The 20,383-nt window shown below is 30.8% G+C and overlaps 3 protein-coding genes across 4 annotated transcripts; 2 read left to right on the top strand and 1 right to left on the bottom strand.

Moving 5' to 3' along the window:
* Positions 1 to 705: 705 nt before the first annotated feature.
* LOC11433874 (uncharacterized) lies at positions 706 to 2,895 on the bottom strand. 2 transcript variants are annotated; one of them, XM_039830229.1, is made up of 4 exons: positions 2,674 to 2,895; positions 2,442 to 2,561; positions 2,025 to 2,230; positions 706 to 1,092 (listed from the first exon to the last, which is right to left on the bottom strand). In XM_039830229.1, exons 2-4 carry the CDS (start codon positions 2,538 to 2,540, stop codon positions 867 to 869), a joined length of 531 nt encoding a protein of 176 aa, XP_039686163.1. In that variant the 5' UTR covers positions 2,541 to 2,561; positions 2,674 to 2,895; the 3' UTR covers positions 706 to 866. The 2 variants fall into 2 exon arrangements, with proteins under 2 accessions (XP_039686163.1, XP_003593382.3); XM_003593334.4 differs by having other exon boundaries at positions 2,442 to 2,893.
* A 1,769-nt stretch (positions 2,896 to 4,664) lies between these two features.
* On the top strand, positions 4,665 to 6,366 carry LOC11424231 (uncharacterized). Its single transcript, XM_003593336.4, has 2 exons — positions 4,665 to 5,265; positions 5,562 to 6,366. Exons 1-2 carry the CDS (start codon positions 4,761 to 4,763, stop codon positions 6,191 to 6,193), a joined length of 1,137 nt encoding a protein of 378 aa, XP_003593384.1. The 5' UTR covers positions 4,665 to 4,760; the 3' UTR covers positions 6,194 to 6,366.
* Positions 6,367 to 15,813: 9,447 nt separating this feature from the next.
* LOC11419803 (uncharacterized) lies at positions 15,814 to 19,707 on the top strand. The gene is made up of 3 exons (XM_024776421.1): positions 15,814 to 16,057; positions 18,034 to 18,387; positions 19,397 to 19,707. The coding sequence occupies exons 1-3, from the start codon at positions 15,814 to 15,816 to the stop codon at positions 19,705 to 19,707; spliced, it is 909 nt and encodes a 302-aa protein (XP_024632189.1).
* Positions 19,708 to 20,383: the final 676 nt, after the last annotated feature.

The raw sequence follows: 20,383 nt of genomic DNA on the forward strand, positions 1-20,383 counted from the left end.
GTCTTCAACACATAAAAGAAACTTATAAAAAGGGAAAAAAATTGTCTGTCCTATGCAATATTGCATAGGTTAAGTAAAAATGAGAATTTTTTTATTGAAAACAATAAACGAAAATTTGAAGAAAGAAAACAATAATTATTTATTACAAAATTATATATGTAATATAAAGTGTACAAACTAAATTCTAAGATGAAATTCCTCTAATTTTTTTTTTTACCAAAACTAGAAAACTCTAAAAAATAAGTTTTAAGATAAACTTACTATTTTTTTACTTTTTAGTACTATGCAAGTTTGCACGTATTAGAAAAATTCAATATTTTACGAGTATACATATGCTTACGTTATGATACACCCACTAAAATGAATTTGATCTGAACCGATTGAGGATTTGAGGGCAATTAAATTTTGCTAGCTTTTCTTAAGTTCTCACAAATGTTCATTAATGTGCTGAAGCTAAAAGGTGAAACATATGAAGTCACACAATTACAACACCCAACTAAAAAAAAAGGTTCTGTCGAAAAAACTAAAAAAAAAAAGGGTCAAACTTTGGTACATTATCAGATTAGAGGAGCCGCATCAACACAATTATAGCTTGAGAAAAAACTTAGTTTACAAAGATAGATAGATAGTAAAGGGAAGATAGTGATAGACTACAAAATATATAGTTAGAATATGGTCAATAATTTATAGGAGTGAAATGGTTGATTTATTTCTTTAAGCTTAACTCAATTAATTTAAGCAGGAAAAGTTTTTAGCAATAATAGAAAAATCTAACTTTTCATTCAATCAATTTAATTGAAAAAAAAATGTACATTTCATATGCAGCAAGCAAGCAATTAGCAACGTTTTGGTGAAATTCTAATTAATTAAGTTCGTCTTACGGCGGGCCCCAGGCTTTCTAATTGCCTCTTTTCTTCTCTTCTGGTGGCTGTGGCAGAAACATAATAAGGAACGGTGAACAATCCATGGATGAAACACAAAATGCCACCTATGAATAGAAACCTATGGTTAAATATCCCACATGATTTTCTTGACCTTGAGTTGGCTAATGTTCCTATAATTAGCATGGAGAATGCAACTGCCATCACGAGCCTGTAAATTACACACATAGATAGATATTCAGCATGTTGCACATGTACATCAAATTTTCAATGTCTTTTTTCGTATAAATAACGTTTAAGAATAGTACTAACAAAATGTTTCAACTTCCAAGCAAAAAATTAAGAATAAGAGGCCATCATGATTTGTGTTTTAATTCAAGTTGAGAAGCAATTTAGAAGTGTTCAATAAAAGTGCATTAGACAAACATGTTTGGATAAAATAGTTTAATTGAACGTGGACCATTAATGCACAATTAAAGGGGCTCAAACGCCCTCTAGAAGGGCCTAAAACGGCCTTAAGCTCATCCCCCTTAAGGACGCCACCTCAAAAAGCCTTCTAAAACATACTATACGATCGACCTTACAGATTCATCACTTCGTCTTGTCCTAAGACTCGTATTTGGGGGGATGTGGACCATCAGTATATTCCTAAGGGCTCAAATGCCTTCTAGAAAGGCTCAAGCGCCCTCCAGAACGGCTCCTGAGGCCTAGGTGCGCCCTTCCAGAGGCGCCGCCTCAACTTGCTTCTAGAAGCATCTAGAGCTTAGTAAAAAGACATAAGGCCCAGCTTGCTTGGGGCACAAGTTACGTGAAAACAAGCCCATAGTAGGCTATAAATACCACCATTGAGATTATTCTCAAGACATCTCATAAATAGTCTAAATCCTAGATACAATTATTGTACTCTTGCGCAAGTACAGAACGTTTATTGAACAATGTCCTCGTTGTTACAAAGTTGTCGCATGTGAAGATATTTTATGTAAAATTCTGGATTTAAATCGGAGGTCACCACATCTTCCCAATATGTGTGCATTTATTTCAATGTGTGGACCACTAGGCCAATAGGTAAATAAAAAAAAACATTGTTGAACAAAAATGCTTATAATATAAGCACTCATATATAAACGTTATTGAACAACTTACCAAGAGAAAATGAGAAAAGCCATAGATAATTGTTTATTGGCTGTGGCTGATCTGTATTGGTCTTTAGACCAAACACAAACGCAGCCTCCAAGCAAGTTAGCAATTATATGAGCAAGAGACAAGAGAATAAGAGCTGCAAGTCCTAATTGGAAAGCTTGATGGCTAGGATACCTACAATCAAATATCCACATCTTCATAGGCTTCTCCTGTTTTCATATGCCAAAACAGATTAAAAACAAAGCTAATTAATAAGGTGATCTCAAGGATGAAGTGCATGTTTGATATCACAATAGATTTAAGCCACATATGTCGCTTTTGCAAAATCACAGTGACTTATCGTAATTCTAACAAGTTGATTGTGAATCTAAACATACATATGAGACCAAAGTGTTTTAAGTCTAATTAGAGATTAAGTACCTTGTTTTGAGTTATCTCGGCTTGAATTCCTAGTATGCCTGCAACAATATCCATCACCATGACAAGTATGCAAATAAGGAAGCCATAGTTTTTGGCCATGATGATTCCTTGTTTTAGTAACTGGTATGTGACATAAAAGAGGTATATCATGTATTCATGTTAATGGCTCTTGACTATTTAAATAGTGAATTCAGAAGCACTTGTAATGAAGGAATAAGAATAAAGTTTGTACCACGTTTGCTGTATATCATATTCATGTCAAATATGAAAGCAAATAATATGTGATCTTAGGGTGAAAGTTGCTTTAATTTGTGCTACATTTTACTTTATTCTTCTATTGTCTTCCCCTTTCCTAGATTCTTATCATGGGAGACAAGAAAAGAAAAGTATCATTAGCAAAGGAAGCGACTTTCATATATGTGATTTTGAAGTATGGCCATCCAAAAATTATTTCTAAAGAACTTTTATTTTTACATTGCACCAAACTTGTCTCAAAATGTCTTTTTTCTTCAAAAAATGTTAACAATTGTCATTAGAGCATTCTTTAAAGAATTAAAAAAAAAGAACTTTAATAATAATGCACAAACCTTAAACAACTAATATTGTAAGATAGAGGGAGTAATATTTTAAGTTAATAGTTAGCGTTCACATTGAACTTTATTTTCAAACTCATTTAGATGTCTACACTCAATCACATTACCTAGTTATTTATATATGTATTATGGTAAAATATCTTTATTTTAATTCATTAAATACTAGACAAATTATTATATTTGTCTCACTACAACTCTCCCATAATCATTTTTTTCTTCTTCTTGATTCATCAAAGAGTGGTGATTAAGATCAATTTTGGCTCGAAATCATTCATCCAAATTGTTTTTCTTTCTCTTTTAATTAAATAAGTGATTTCCACGTATTTTTAGTTTTCTTTTATATATTTTTTTGATTTTGTCATCTTAGCACGTCGTTGTTTGTTTTGATTTTCCATCTTTGTACGTTCTGTTTTTGATTTTCCGTCTTAGTGCGGTGTTCATTTGATTTAGGTTAAAAGTTTAGTTTTGATCAAATGCAGAATTGCAGTTTCAATTAATGACTTTAGTGTTGTCAACATTGCAAATCCGGAGAGATGAGTATTCTCAAGACATGAATATAGTAAGATTTGTAGGCTTATGTATTTTCTCATTATATGCTATTAACATGCGGATGCCATTGTTCGCAAATTCATCATTTTTGTTTTTAACGATTTTAGATTTGTATTGTATGAATGCCCTATATCAATTCGAATGAGAATGAATATTGTTTATTTTTATAAAAAAAAAGCACAAATTCTTATATTTATTCGGTATCTAATCCACTCCAAATATAATGGAGTATAGTTGGAAAAAACCAATTACATTTTGAGTTTCTAAAGCACTTAATATTTTGAACTAAAGTTAAAATGCATAATAAATTATTAAAGTTCAATGCATTAAAACAAAGGTTTAGCAATAACCAAGTTGCTTGGGCTCCAGTGGCAAGGAGCTCCTTACAAGGACGTATCCGGGGAATATCGGGTTCGATTCCCAGGAGGAACAACACTTAGCCAGTGCGCATGTCTCTACGCATGAGCCGGATTAGTCGCCCACTTTTGGTGGGTTGAAAACCGGTGCGAAAGAAAAAAACAAAGGTTTAGCAACGATGGAAGTGTATTATTAGGCTTTGACATTTCAGAGCTGGATATCATTGAATACTAGCTGCTCAAACTAGAGACAGAGCAGAACGTGGACATCAACAAGAGCTGTTATTGCTGTATAAATTTATAATTTTATTTTCATGAAATAATTAATCAAAGAAGACAATGCCTTGAAGAATTCAAATTGCTTGCTTGATAAATCTGTTAATAAACTTCTCTGAGTTGTGAAAGAATCACATAACATAGTTTATTTGATTATTTTATAATATAATGTTGTCACCCTATATTTCCAAGTTGATTAATTCAATTTCAATGACAAAAAAGATATATTTTATTTAAAAAAGTTGGACGATTACGGTCTCACGGTTTCCTCATGGATAATTGTTCAAATATCATCAGAAGCAACTTGAGATTCATAAATAATCATGAAGTTTATGTCAACTCAAATGAAATCAATGAATAATGTATATCATGTTACACATGGAATTTATTTGCAAAAAACTTGCATATGAAGTAACCGTGTAAATGAAAATAAAAATAGATTCCTTATTTGTTACCTTGCCTTTGCATTTGGAATACATTGAAAAATATTCTTATATATATTAGAATATTTTTCAAGAGTATAAAGAAAAGAAAGACAAATTAAAATGCTTGAATTTTGTGTTTCTCTAAAGAACAAGCTTCAATGCAAACCCAACAAAAAACATGTTTATGATCCAAAGACAATTAAGCACCAAAAAGGTAAGAATAATCAGAGAACAAAGTCGGGTTTACTCGATCATTCAAATATCATCCAAGGAAGCAAGAGGTTCTTAACAAATTCATCAAGTTTGTATCAAGAATCTGAAGGGAGCATTGAAATAAGTGATCCTATAATCCATGAAATTCTTCATGATAGCTCAATAGGTCAAATTTGTTCGAGTGGACGTAAGGATTTCGAAGGTTCTTTTCGAACAACTAGAAGCGCATCTACATCTTCATGGTTAACCAATCCTGTTGATTATAATGAAGAAAATGTCTCATCTCGAACAAGGTTGTTGGTTCAGATGGATTCTGATGATGGTCCTTCAATTTTGATATGTCACAAGTGTGGTGAGAAACTGAAAAACCTTAATGATGTTGAAACTCACCATATCACTGAACATTATTCAGGTAATGATAAATTGCTTCCTAGTTAAATTTACCTGTTTTGTTTATGGTGCTTCTCAATTTAAGTCTTGTTCTTGATCTGTCCTTAATTTCTTTATGTTATGCTTTGGTTGTTGCATTTAACATGTGTTGATTTCTAGAGCTCTGATTAAACAGTTTTCATCCTCTATAGTTGCATTTGGATTCTGCTTATGATTTTCATGTCATGAACAATGCTTCAAAATTTTCAAACAGTATCACAAGTGTTTATGCCAACATATAAACTCCAATAAGATTCATCTAGGCATACTATTTTGTAGTGACGGAACTTGAAGAAACTTCATCTAGGAAGATTGTGGAAACAATATGTGAAAGTGGAACAAGCTTTATTAGTTCTGAATTGTGGCAGATTGATTGTATCTTAAAAGTCCACAACATGCCAAAAACATTTCAATGCTTTGAAGAGTATAGAGAAATGGTGAAGATTAATGCCAACAAGCTACAAATTAAGAATCATGCACGTTGCCTTGTTGATGGAAATGAGCTTTTAATGTTTCATGGCACTAACATTGCATGCTCTCTTGGCATAAATGGTTCTTATAGTTTATGCACTTTAGACTATTGTGGTGTATGTCAAATTTTGAGGCATGGTTTTTCTACTAACAAGGAATTTCAAGGTGCATTAGGAGTTTACACAAGTTCCACAAGTGGAAAAGCCTTTGATTCAATTATGCTATCTGATGAGAGAGCATTTACAAGAAAGGCAGTTATAATGTGTAGAGTAATAGCTGGGAGAGTTCATTGTCCTTTTGAAGAAATTCAAGAAAAAATTGATTCAGGATTTGATTCATTTGCTGAAAAGATAAGTGATCATTCAAATATTGAGGAACTATGTTTGTTGAATCCTAAAGCTCTGCTCCCTTGCTTTGTGGTAATCTACAAACAAAAATAGATGGAAATTAAAAGGTTCAACTCAAGCTCAAGGATAAGTAGATAAAGTATGTAGGATAAGCTATGCTCCCTCTCTTTTTAGATTTTTCAGTCTTTTCATATATTTATATAAAATATGTATTCAAAGTTGGACAGCATTGTTACCCGATAGATTAGCAACTTTTGTTGTTGAAATACTGTTGAGTATGACTAATATATCGAAACAGAAGAGAGGTAAGGCGCGAGAACTTGATAATCATCGTAAAAAGATTCTTTAATGATTAATGATGCAATAATTGATCCAACGTTGGATATCAAATGAGAGAATTTAAATGTTTGTGGGAGAGAGATCAAAGAGGTAAACGAGCCTCTCAAAATTGCAGCCTAGGATTTGAGGATAAACACTTAAAAATCCTAATTTTAGGGTTAAATAGTCAACATTTTCTGACATGGTCGCATGTGCATGCGATCCTCACATATGCGACATGCATATAAAACACACCATCTCAATTAAGATGTTCATTCGAATATGCGACGCAAGATAAAATCACAACTTTGTCCAGACTTTGCTCGTACGTCCGAATCCTAGTCATCACATATGCAATGTTGCACAAAAATGAAACCTTGAACCCATGACATTGTTCCCATATCAGGGCCGGCCCTAGGGCATAGGCCACGAGTGCGACGGCCTAGGGCCCTTGCCGGTAGGGGCCCAATTTTTTTTTTAAGGTAGGGGTATATATAGAAATATTTGGATTTTAGGGGGTATATATAGTAAAATTCTCTGAAAAGGCCCAATCTTTGACATGTTATAGAAATGGGCTGAAATCTATTAATGTTTTTGCCCTTTTAGTGAGATTCGCTATATATATCCCATGCAGCACAAAAATTTCTATATACACCCTCCTATAAAAAAAATTGGTTGTTCTTAATAATATACTTGAAAATTTATTATCGAAGAAATTAGTGATATTTTTTTGGGCCCTTTGTTCTTAATAATGTGCTTCACTAATATTAAAAATATCGACGATATTTATTATCCAAGAAATTGAGATAATTTTCATTACAAAGCAAATTCTATTTTATTTGAAAATGGGGTGCTAAAATTTCAGTCTACTTCACATGTGCTATTTTTCTCTACTTGTAGGATATTTCATTTTGTTTTGGTGTATATAGAATATTTAATTTATTTTCAGATGTTGTCTAAAAAACATTTATTTGGTAGTGAAAAGTGAAATAAAAAAAAACAAAATGAAGAGCTAAAAAAACACAACAATGAGCTAAAAAAATTATAATGTATTATGTAAGGGGTCCTTTTTTCATATTATGCCTAAGGTCCGTAAAACGCTAGGAACGGCCCTGTCCCATATGTGATCCATATAGGCCTCACGCATACAATGAAGTCTAAACCCATAAATTTGCCCGTGTTTGCTCACACATGCGAGTAATGCCTCTTTGCATATGAAAAGAACACTATATATACTTGGTTTTCCTCCACTCAAAAACTCTCTAAAACATTCTCTCATCCCCACACTATTTCCCATTGATAAATCACTTGAAATAGAGACAAATCCACATCCAAAAGATCATGAATTCAACTATACAAAATCTTATCACACTCATACACAATCAAAACACCTTAATGCATAGTCACAACAAAATCACAAATATGTAAGAGTTGGGGTGTTACATTTCTTCCCTCATTAAAGAATTTCGTCCTCAAAATTAGGATATGTAAACAACTCTGAGTACGACTTGAGGATCTTACTCCCAACCCAATTTTCCAATAACACTTTCACTAGCTACTCTACCCCAGGTAACATTCACCAAGAAATTGTCTTCCCACACGTCGTAGCTCGACCTTTAGGTCCTCAATACATAGAAATAAAGTTTCAAAAGTCACAATCACACTAATATACAACTTACTCAACTTATCCATAGAATATGTGATAGTCATCAAAGTGAAATATCGTGAAAGCTCCTAACTTTAATAACTATAGGGTTGTATTTGTGTGGTAATTTTTTATTTTTTTTTATCACTTTTGAATATAGTGAAAATATTTTAGGAGGGATGTCGTATACTATACGTTTATTTATAATTTACTATTTTTTGTTTTATTATTTAATTATTACGGTGTTAGTTTGCTAAAATTATATTTTTGACTTAATATACAGATTTTGTTAATCCATGAGTTAAACTTTTGTTGAAATTTTCCAGTGACATTCCATGGATTAAATTTATACTTTATTATTTTATCACTTATGTTATTGTTATTGTTTTTTTTTTTGTTGAAGAATGTTATCGTTATTTTGTTGAAGGATTAAAAGTTAATAATTTTTTTCTTCTTATCTTTAAAGTAGTCTGATAAAGATCGATGATATTATTTCTAATAGGTTTCACAAGTTTTGATGATTTTAAAAGTGTTCCTAGAGCTCGAGTAGAAAATAAAGTACTTGTTTCCATGATCATTGAGTAGTTGAACATGATATGATAATCAATAATTTAGAGGGTTCAAGATAAACAACTCCCATTTTTTACCTTAAATTTTTAATCTTTGTGTTTTAAAATTGTATCATCGATGTTATAAAGCTCAAAGCTTTCACATCAAGGGTTGTATTTGTGTTGTATTTTTTTTTTCCTTCTATTTTTTAATGCAGTGAAAACTATTTTAGAATCGGAGTGTGTAAGATATGTATCATACGATACATGTTTAATGTATACTATATTGTTTTTTGTTTATTATGTAATTATTACAATGTTGATTTACAAAAAAAAGTGGTTTTAATTTCATAAAATTTTATTTTATTTTTGACTTAATATATAAGTTTCGTCAAAAGTTTGTTGTGTTTTGGGGTTTTGAGTGATAAGTTGAATGTCATCCCAATGATAAAATTTAAAATGAATTCCAATTTTGATGAAGATTTACAAGTAGCTTTTCGTATTAATATTATGTGTGATTTATTTGGAGCAAGTTTATATTTTTTTTGTTAAAATATATTTAACTTTATTATTTTATTACACTGCTAAAAAAGCAAAAATTAGTGAGGGAATTTTAGAGAGGGAAAATGTGAAATTTTTCTCTAATTCCGTCACTAAATTTTACAACCAAGAAATTTGTGAGAAATTTTATTTTTTCCATCACTAATTTTCCTCTCTAATTTTACTTTTTTTAGTAGTGTTATACTCGTTGTTTGGGAGGTAAAAATTATTTTTGCAAAATGTTGTTCACATTTTTTTTTTACAAGTTTTTTTCGTTAGTGAGCTAATTTGATATTGATAATTGATAAATAAGAGGTGAATAGTGATGGTGGCAAAGAAATTTTTTGTAGTTTATTAATCATATATATATTTTTGGCCAAGTTATTAATCATATTTTTGTTAACTGTTTTTTGGGTTTGAAGTTAATTTGGAAAACTAGGGTTAACTAAGTGAGGAACTAATATAAACCAAAAATATCTACTCCCTTTCTTTCTTATAACCATGATCCCCCTTCGTCTCATAAATATCTTAGTTCATTTTATCTAATCTTTTCCTCGGTAACACAAAGTAGAGAAGTTTTGAGGGTGAGGAAGTGATGGAGTTTGAAAAAGATCGGTTGAAATTAAGAAGAAGTAAGTTTTTCTCCTTTATTTTCTATCTCCTGTTTGTTGATTTTGTTCGAGTGAATAATTTCTCATTTTTACTCAAAATTATCCTTGTATTTGTATTGATGATGTATAAAAAAAAATGAAAGGTGTGAGCTTTTTCATTACTCTTTGATGTTATTGTTGAATGATAGAAAACTAATTTTTTTTTTTTTGATTTCATATCTTTAAAAAAATAGTGCATAAATTAGTTAATAAAATTATTCTGTCAAAAACAAATTAGTTAATTTATTATTGTTAAGTTTCAAAGTGTCACAAAGATAGGTGATGTTTTGATTTCAAAAATGTTTCACTAGTTTTGATGATTTTTAAAATGTTCATAGAATTCTTGAACAAAAAATAAAATTTTTGTTTTTATGATTATTGATTAGTTGAACATCATACAATGATCAATAATAAAGATGGTTGAAACTAAAAAAAAACCTTCCATTTCATATGTTTAAACTTTTAATCTTTCTGATTTAATATGTTATCCTTGATGTTAAAACTCCAACCTTGACTATCTTGGGTTGTATTTGTGTTGTATTTTTTTTTTCTTTCTATTTTCTAATATAGTGAATTTATTTTAGGATGGGAGGAGTGTAAGATATGTATCATAGGATATACATTTAATGTATACTATATTGTTTTATTTTATATAATTATTACGGTGTTAGTTTTTTATTTTAATTTCATAAATATAAAATTATATTGCGATGTAATATAATTTTTTTATTAGTCTTTGGGTTAAATTTTATTGAAATTTTGTAGCAAATTTTTTCCGTGTTATGAGAGACAAGTTAAATGTCACCCCAAGAATAAATTCAAAACAAAATCCGATTTCAATGGAAAGGAGGAATAGTCTTTTTTTTTTTTTTTTTTTTTTGCAGGTAACCTAGTGGCTAGAATTCACCTTATAAGGTGAATAAGTGGAGTGTCTAGGTAGAGCTGTCAAAACGAGCCGGGCCGTATGAGTCGGCCCGTTTAGCCTGATTAATTATAGGGCTTGGGCCTTAAATATTGAGCCCGAATTTTAATAGAGTTTTTTAGCCCAGCCCTAAAAAGCCCGCTACCCGTTAGGGCTAGCCCAAATGGGCCGATGGTAGCCCGCTAGCCCGCATAACAAAAAAATCTTATAAATTATATATATTTTTCAAATAATTCTTTACTTTGTTGATTATCAAAGTAATAAATAAAAGTGAAAATTCAATAAATTAACACAAATATACATGTAATATAAAATTATATTTACTCATTTCATTATTTATAATTTTAAAGATCGAATATATAAATATCTATAACCATAACATATCTAATTTATTTAAAATTGCTTTCCTCGACGTTTTAGTTTACGTCATTTGTACGAAAATGTTTACAATTTATTTTTGTTCTAGGCATTATTTAAACATATTAAAAATATTATTTATAAAAAAATTTATACGAGTATTAATACGGGTTGGCCCGTTAAGCCCGCAGCCCGTGTAGGGCCGGGCTCGAGTAGTATATTTCAAGCCCGTTTTACAATCAAGCTTTTTGGCCCGCCCCGATAAAGCCCGAAGCTCGTTAGGGCCGGCCCTAAACGAGCCGGACCGTCCATTTTGACAGCTCTATGTCCAGGGTTCGAACCCTGACCCCTACATATAATAATGCATTGTCCTACCAATTGAGCTATTCTCACGGGACATGAATAGTCTTTATTTCACCATTTAAATTTAAATTTAGCTTCTTGCTATATATATGTTTTGTGATTTATTGGAAGTGAGTTTATATTTTTCAATGTTAAAGATATTTAAATTGATTATTTTATTATACTCGTCATTTGTTAGATAAAAATTAATTTTGTGGAAAATTGTTCATATGATTTTTCAAGGACAAATTTTTATCTTTAGTGGCTAATTTTACATTGATATTAGATAAATAATAGGTATGTGGTAAAGAAGACTTATGTATTTTTTTTAATCATTTATGTTTGTAAACTATTTTTTGGGTTTGAAGATAATTAGAAAAACTAGGGTTAACAAAGCGAGAATTTAACTAGATAGAACCAAAATATTTACTCCCTTTCTTTGATAGCCCTCTTCCTCTCATCTTATCTCTTCATTTTCTCACTAACACAAAGAAAAGAAAGTTCTAAGAGTGAAGAAGTGAGGGAGTTTGAAGAAGGCCGGTTGCTAGTAAGAAGAAGTAAGTTTTTCTCTTTCATTTTCTTGTGAAGAAGTGAGGGAGTTCGAAGAAGGCCGGTTGCTAGTAAGAAGTAAGTTTTTCTCTTTCATTTTCTTCCTCGTCTTGGTTGATTTGATTTAAGTGAATAATTTCTCATTTTTTACTCAAAGTTATCCTTGTGTTTGTGTTGATGATGAAATAAACAAGAATCACGATTACCTCCCCCATCTTTTTCTTAAAAATCATAGACTTTTATGTAAAAAAAAAGGTTGAGATGTTTGATCTTTTTCTTTGCTCTTTGATGATGATATATTCATGTTTAATTGTTTTTTTTTAATATTGTTGTTGAAGGATAGAAAGTTTAATTATTTGTATATCTTATCTTTTTTTTTTAAAAAAAAGGTAGATTAGTTCATTTATGGTTGTCATGTTTCAAAGAAGTATCACAAAGATTCAATATGTTTTAATTTCAATAGATTTCACATGTTTTGATGATTTTAAAAATGTTCATAGGGTTTTTGTAAAGAAAATCAAACATTTGTTTTCATGATTATTGAGTAGTTGAGCATGACATTAATTTGTTTTCATGATTATTGAGAGTTGAAAGTCAAAAACTTCCATTTTTATGTTAAATATTTCAATCTTTGTTCTTAGAATTTCAAATTTTAGTCTTAATGTAAAAGATCCAAACCTGAATATCCAGGGATGTAAAAGATTCAACTTTACTTGATATTTTTTTATCTTCAAATTTCTTCCGGAAAGAAAATTTCTTCATGTGGTAATTATTGCTTAACCACTTGACTTAATCGATATTTTTTTATAGTAAAAAACTCTTATTCAAATCAATAAATTAACTGCCTTATTCACTATTTTTTTTTATAGTAAAATACTCTTATTCAAATCAATAAATTAACTGCCTTATTCAATCAATAAATTAATTAAACGCTTTATACTTTTTTATTTATCTAGTTGATCTATAGTTGAAAACAAAAAAAAAAACAGATAAATAATATTTTGCGTAAAAAAGTATCTAATATTTTAAAACAAAATTAATTAAAATGCTTAAACTATGAGAGAAAAAAAAAGGGGGGGTTAGCATGTAATTAAACTTCGATTTTCAGAGATACAAATCATTGAATACTGTTGAAACTAGAGACAAAGTTGAACGCGGACCAAGAGATCTGATTCCTATACAATTTTAGCATAATATTTTATGTACAACCACATGAAGAGGATTGGTAGACCTGATTATAAATACATATACATATGATTATTGTTCAAAAACATATACATATGATTAATTAAAGAAGGAAATGACTAGTGAAGAATTGAATGAAATTGTTTGCTTGAAAGCTCGTGTATATAGGCTACCGATATTTGGGATAAATTTGTTAAAAAAATTCTGAGTTGCAAAAAGAACCATATCAAATTGTTTATTTGAGTATTACCGTAAAAATTTCAAAAACAAAGAATAATATCTTATGATAAAAAAAATTGGAGTTTTTTCATGCAGGGTTAATTGTTGGTTTTTTCTATATTACCTATAAAAAATTGAGCTTTTATTACCAGGGTCAATGATAGTTTATGGATGTCACTTGAAAATGTACTTAAGTGTCCGATGTTTATTGGTCGGATAAATTATCTACTATTTTTTCATGGATAATCTAGATGTCACTTTAAAATCTATGCGTAACCTTAAAAAATGTTATAGAAAAACTATTTTGGAGAGTTTTGCTCGAATTGTATCTTGACTACTGAGATTCTCAAGTTATTAATTGAACTTCAAATAATGAAGTTCATGGCAAGATAAATTTTTTTTTCTGGTTACAAAATTCGGTTTATGTTATATTTATTAAAATACTTCATTGTGATTGCGATGCATCGTCTACTCGTGTGTACTACAAACTACAAGTACAAAGCTTATGGCAAGATAAATGAAATCTATGTATAATGTGTTATTTTTTTAATGGTAAAGAATATTGTATAAATCAGAAACACTGTGGATATTCTAAAGGTGTGAAAAACACAAGAAGGGGGGGGGGGGGGGGGGGGTTGAATTGTGTTTTCTTTTTCTTTAAAAAAAAAATACTTCTTCTGATAAAACTTCAGAAGCAGTTTGTGAGTGCTTCTGATGAAATGATCAGAATCAGATTGCAGCGGAAAAGAACAGAGCAGAGAAAAGAAAGACAAAGACACAAGCAGTTATCCTGGTTCCTTCCACAAATCGGAAGTAGTCCAGTCCCCCTTGCACTTCCAAGGAGATTTAACTATAATCACAAAGATTACAAATGCTCAATACTCTCTAAGTATGAGACTTCTCAAAAATGCTCAAGCACACACGCAAGAGTCTTCCAATGCTCAAGCACTAAGCAAGAGTCTTCTAATGCTCAAGCACGCAGGCAAGAGGCTTCTGATCAAACAAAAATACAATGAATTAAATTTGACTTGAACACTTGATATACAATCAGTGGTGTTCACAATACAATACAATTAAGACTCTAGACTTTTGAATTTCTAAGATGTATCAAATCAGTGCAGAAATTCAGTGTGCTTTGTAGAATCAAATTGACAGAGTTTTGACGCTTTTTAACCTGTGTATGTCTCTCTCTACAATCTTCAAGTCTTCACTCCTTTATATAGAGGCGTGAAAGAGACGTTGAGATAATTAGCACGTCTAAAGAGTCGTTTGAAATCCTTTGATCATTCACCAGTAATCCTTTGCCTGATTTGGGTGTAGTCCTTTGAAGAATTATCTTCAAATTCATTCCCACTTTGAAGGCACAAATTCTGCAGACATAGCTGTTGTCTTGTCTTGTAGCGTGGACAAAACAGAGTAGTGGAGGTAGTGGTTGTACACTTGTACTTTGTCAACTCTGTTAACGAAGGACAAATGCTCAGCGCTGTCCAAGTGACCGTTGATACCTTCCTTTCAATTCTTCGTTCTTCTTAGATGAGATTGAAATGAGAAACAGCTACTTTGGATCTTCAGTTTGAATATATGGATTAAATGTAGCTTCTGGTGATGACTTCGCTTCTGATGAAAACCTTGCTTCTGATTACCTTCTGCTTCTGATATACTCTAATCCATTACAAGAAATACACAAGATATAAAAAGGAAATAAAAGTACTGCTAACAAAGGACGACAAATGTAACATGTACACCACACCAAACAGAACTCAAAATGGTAAGAAATATGTATAATAAAGGCAAACAAAAATAATCTAGAAGAGTAACAATACTGAAAATGGTAAGAAGTAACAAGCACTCATATAATGTGTTGCAGATGAATGTGTACTTGTGTTTCATATAAGGATAGCTTGGTGGCTGGGGTGGGGGGAGTTAGAAAGTAACAATGCCAACAATGTCCATCTAAAAAAAATATTTTTTTCATTGAACTTGCAAATTTTATTAGAAGCAGTAAAAGAAAGAAAAAACGAATTGTGCAAATGAAAATAAAATGAAATAGATACATCTTGTTTTTGGTGTAAACCGGGTACCCCGCTTGTGTAACTTCAGAGACTAATTTCTTGAGTCTTGTGGGACCCAAATGAGCGCCAAACTCTTCATAAGAGTTGTAACGCTGCTGCATGCAGAAAGCTGTATTCGAACCCAAGACCTTATCATTTCATCTAAGTGCTCTTGGGTAGATGCATGGAAAAATATTCTATATATTTATTTTTTGATAGCCTTTTGAAGGTTTCAAGAATACAAGGAAATGGGGGACAAAGTGGTTGAAATTTGTCTTTCTTTCAAGAGGAAGCTTCAATGCAAACCACAACCAAAACAAGTTCATGATCCAAAGACATTTAGGCACCAAAAAGGTGATCAGCATTAGCATCAGCATCTTCAAGTTCATGATCCAAAGTAAGGATTTGGAAGGCACTTTTAGAACAACAAGAAGGGCATCAGCATCTTCAAGTTCAAGGTTAACCAATCATGTTGATGATTATGATGAGGAAAATGTCTCATCTAGAACAAGGTTGTTGGTTGAGATGGATTCTGAGGACTGTTGTCCTTCAATATTGATATGTTACAAATGCGGTGAGAAACTAAAAAACCTTACTGCTGTTGAAGCACACCATATCACTGAGCATTCAGGTAATCACAAATAGTTTCCTAGTTGAATCTGACTCTTGTTTCTTTGCCCTTAATTTCTTCATGTTAATTGGTTGTTACATTTAACAGATTGTGTTGGAAAAATTAGAAGAAATCTAGAGTAACAGGATACATCTTAAAAAGAGTCTAGAGGTGATCGTAAATTTGAATAAAATATTTTATATTACCCTAAACCCTAAATCCATATTTAAACTCAAGATTTCACACAAAATGTCTCCTGAGCCAAATCACTAAGCTGCAATAAATTTTACTTATTAAACAAATTAGGTAATATACTTTTGAGGTGGATGATTATATGCATTTTTTTTACATAATAATAATAATAATAATAATAATAATAATTATATGTATTTCTAGAAACTATGAAAATATCAAAAAAATTCTGTCAAAAAAAAAATCAAAATTTTATATTTATTAAAATACATCATCTTTAATTCATTGTGCTTTTTTTGATATACTTTAGGTCTAATGTTTTCTTCAGCATAATGTATATCCTGCTTACGATCTTTATGTCATGAACAATATGCTTCAAAATCTTCAACCTATAGTATAGTAGATTACAGACTAGAATATGATAGCATTAACTAGCAGCAGGGGCTGGATTTGTAAATATTGCACATGTCCATGTCACAAAATATTTTCATGTTGACGTTCACCCTCACTAATTAAGTAATCTAGTGACGTCACGAGATTGTCCCCTTTTTATACTCTGCAAACTTACTTATCCACTGTGATGCTTTTTTAGTAGTTAAATGATATTTGAACATCCATTTTATGACAACTTTTGTGACAACTTTCTCTCTCATACTTACATTTCTTTTTACTTTATCTTTCTATTGTTTTGGTTTTCGTGCAAATACCAACTTTTTCTTTATAAATTATGATTGTCCTAAAAGTTGTCAACCAAATGATTGTTCAAATAACACTCATCTTTTTAGTAATTGACTCGTCTCTGATGCGCTTCTATTCTTTTGATTACACTTGTTTTCTGCCATCATCATTGGTTTTTTTTAGACAAAATAGAAATTATTATATTAAATAAAAAGAAAGAGATAGAAACATTAGACCTAACAAACACACAAATAATCTAAATGGGAATACGTCCCGATAAATTAATTTTAAGTGGATCAACTTTAATCTATTTTAACGAAAATTCATTAATTACAAGTACAATCCAGTGAATCCGTATACGGGTCTGAAACCAGATTAAAAAAAATAAAAATGAAAGGTGAACATCTGCAGAAAATCATAGTGTAATCGTTCACTTGAGGGGTAAGTAAAGTTTATGTTTTATTAGTTACAATTACGATTGAACTCAAGTGATTGATGATTTTCTCCAAAGGACGAATTGCTATGAAGAGCTCGAGTTCAATTTCTGGATTGAATAATTATTGATCAAACTTTACTTATTCTTTAACTGGACTTCAACTTACTACCGTCCCTATTTCCTAAAAATCGAATTCAATTTAATTATATTAACATTTAAATTTTTAATTTTATGGATGTGTTTAATATAGACCTCTCAATAATGGTCTAAAAGTCAATTTTTACCATTTTGAATAAAACATAAATTTTATAATAATAAAAATGAAAAGCAAAAATAATATTTTTGAAATTTCCTAAAATTTTTTAGGGTCCACCTTTGAACAAGTCTATATTAGAGGACCCCTTATTTTTTTTTTTTTTGAGGGAAGAGGACCCCTTATTTTTATAATTATGATAAAACAGTTATTATTTTTTTACAATAAATTGCACCCCCTAACTCTGCATCTTCAATACACCACTGCTAATTAGTCCGAAGAAAAACACTTTTTTTAGTATATGCTATTTATTTGTGTTGTATTTCTTCTGTGATTATTTTTATTCATCGTTTTTTTAATGTAAGTGAAAAAATGTTTAGAAAGAAATACTATTTTTTAAAAACCTATATTTTATCAAGACATTCTTCTATTTTGCAGTCACGGAACTTGAAGAAGATTCATCTCGACAGATTGTAGGAATAATATGTGGAAATGGAACAAATTTGGTTAGTTCAGAATTGAGGCAGATTGATTGTATACTAAAAGTCCACAACATGCCAAAAACACTTGCATGCTTTGAAGAGTATAGAGAAATTGTAAAGATTAATGCCAACAAGCTGCATGTTAATCATCCACGTTGCCTTGCAGATGGAAATGAGCTTTTAATGTTCCATGGTACCAACATTGCATGCTCTCTTGGCATAAATAATTCTTTTAGCTTGTGTGATTTAGATTATTGTGGTGTATGTCAAATTCTGAGGCACGGTTTCTCTACTAACATGGAATTTCAAGGTGCCCAGGGCCGGCCCTAGGCATAGGCCGCGAGTGCGACGGCCTAGGGCCCATGCCGGTAGGGGGCCTTAAAAAAGTTTTTATTAGTAGGGGTGTATATAGTAAGAATTGGTATTTTGGGGCTTTATATAGTAAAATATACCAACAGGCCCGAAACATTAACAAAAAGTTGGGCTGCAATCTGTTATTATTTTGGCCTTTTTGATGCAATTTGTTATATATACACCATATAAAACAAGTATTTCTATATTCACCCTCCCAACAAAAATTGGCCCTTTGTTTCTAATAATGTGCCAATAACATTTTTATATTTTTTGGGGCCCTTTGTTCCTAATAATGTATCTTACTAATATTAAAAATATATGTGATATTTATTATCCAGAAAATTGGGAGAATCTTCATAACAAAACAAATAATATTTTAGTAGAAAATGGGCCTACTAGAAAAATTAATCTTAATTTTGCCTTTAAAGTATCCAAAATAAATTAATTATATCAATATAGTAATATAAACTTGGTACTTGTAGCATATAAAAAGAAGAGTGATTTATTTGTAGTATAAGATTACTCTAAAAATTCTAACAGTGATTTTTTTTTTATCAAGTATTATTGTTGTTATGAGTTTAACATTGGAGAATTTTGTATCCAAATGTCTAAAATTTAATTAATGACGTGTTGATATATATACCTTTATTTTTTTGGTTTTACTATCATTAGATGTCAAAAATTCAGTGTCTATTATTTAAGTGCTAAAATTTCAGTTTATTTCGCAGAAGCAATTGTTCTCTAATCCTATGGTATGTTGTTTAGTTTTGGTTTCTATGGAGTATTTGATTTATTTGAAGATGTTGCCTAGAAAACCTTTTATCTTATAGTGAAAAGCGAAGAAAAAAAATTAAGTGTTAGTAAAATCATAACAAAAAACTAAAAAAGTTTATGATATATTATGTAAGGGTCCATTTTTTCAAACTATGCCTAAGGCCCTTAAAACGCTAGGAACGGCCCTGAAGGTGCCCTAGGTGTTTACACTACTTCCATAAGTGGAAAAGCTTTTGAATCCATTATTAGGCTATGTGATGATGAGGCATTTACAAGAAAATCAGTTATAGTGTGTAGAGTAATAGCTGGGAGAGTTCTTTGTCCTTTGGAAGAAATTCAAGAAAATGTTGATTCCGGGTTTGATTCATTAGCTGGAAGAATTAGTGTTTATTCAGATATTGAGGAACTATACTTGTTGAATCCTAAAGCTTTGCTTCCTTGCTTTGTGGTAATCTACAAACAACAAAAGATGGAAATTAGAAGGCGTCACTCAATTGCTTAACAGTGTGTTTGGATGGAAAATTATAGAGAAATTAAAATTCTATGATATTGAAATGCTTCATTTTTAATTCCTTTCATTTACAAAATTTGCTATTTAGGTCAAGTAGTTGAATTCTTTTTTATTTGCAAACTTTGTTGTTTAGAAAAAATAATTGAATTCATTTTTTAATTAAATTTCTTCTTTCACAAGTTCTGAGTTTTTTTAAGTAATTAATTTAAACTTCTCATCTTATGTTGGGTGTCAAGTGAGACTGAAAATCATATCTTCACCTAAAACCTTATAAACATTGAGTTTATAGGACCTCACACTTATACGTGCTCAACATCAATATTCTTCCATTCAATGTAAGACTTTAACTTACGGATTTGGATTCTCGGCAGCCAAATCCTCTGTTGCACCCTCTGCAGCGCTATTCTTGACACTTTGATTAATCCATCGGCTATGAGGTGTTAAACACGTAACAGAATAAAAAACCGTAGAACATAGGATGTTCTATTCTATTAATTCTTTTATGCTTACGAACCTGAGATCAAACATCCCAAAATTACAACTTTATTACGATATCCATCAATATTATTGACATACCTCAAATCGTTGTTGTTCCAATCCATTTGCAGCAAGTATATGGTTGAGCACTCTCATAGATAAATAGCGGTGGAATTCTTTTGGATTTGGG

The sequence above is a fragment of the Medicago truncatula genome, chromosome 2, assembly GCF_003473485.1.
Source record: "Medicago truncatula cultivar Jemalong A17 chromosome 2, MtrunA17r5.0-ANR, whole genome shotgun sequence".
NCBI lineage: Eukaryota > Viridiplantae > Streptophyta > Magnoliopsida > Fabales > Fabaceae > Medicago > Medicago truncatula.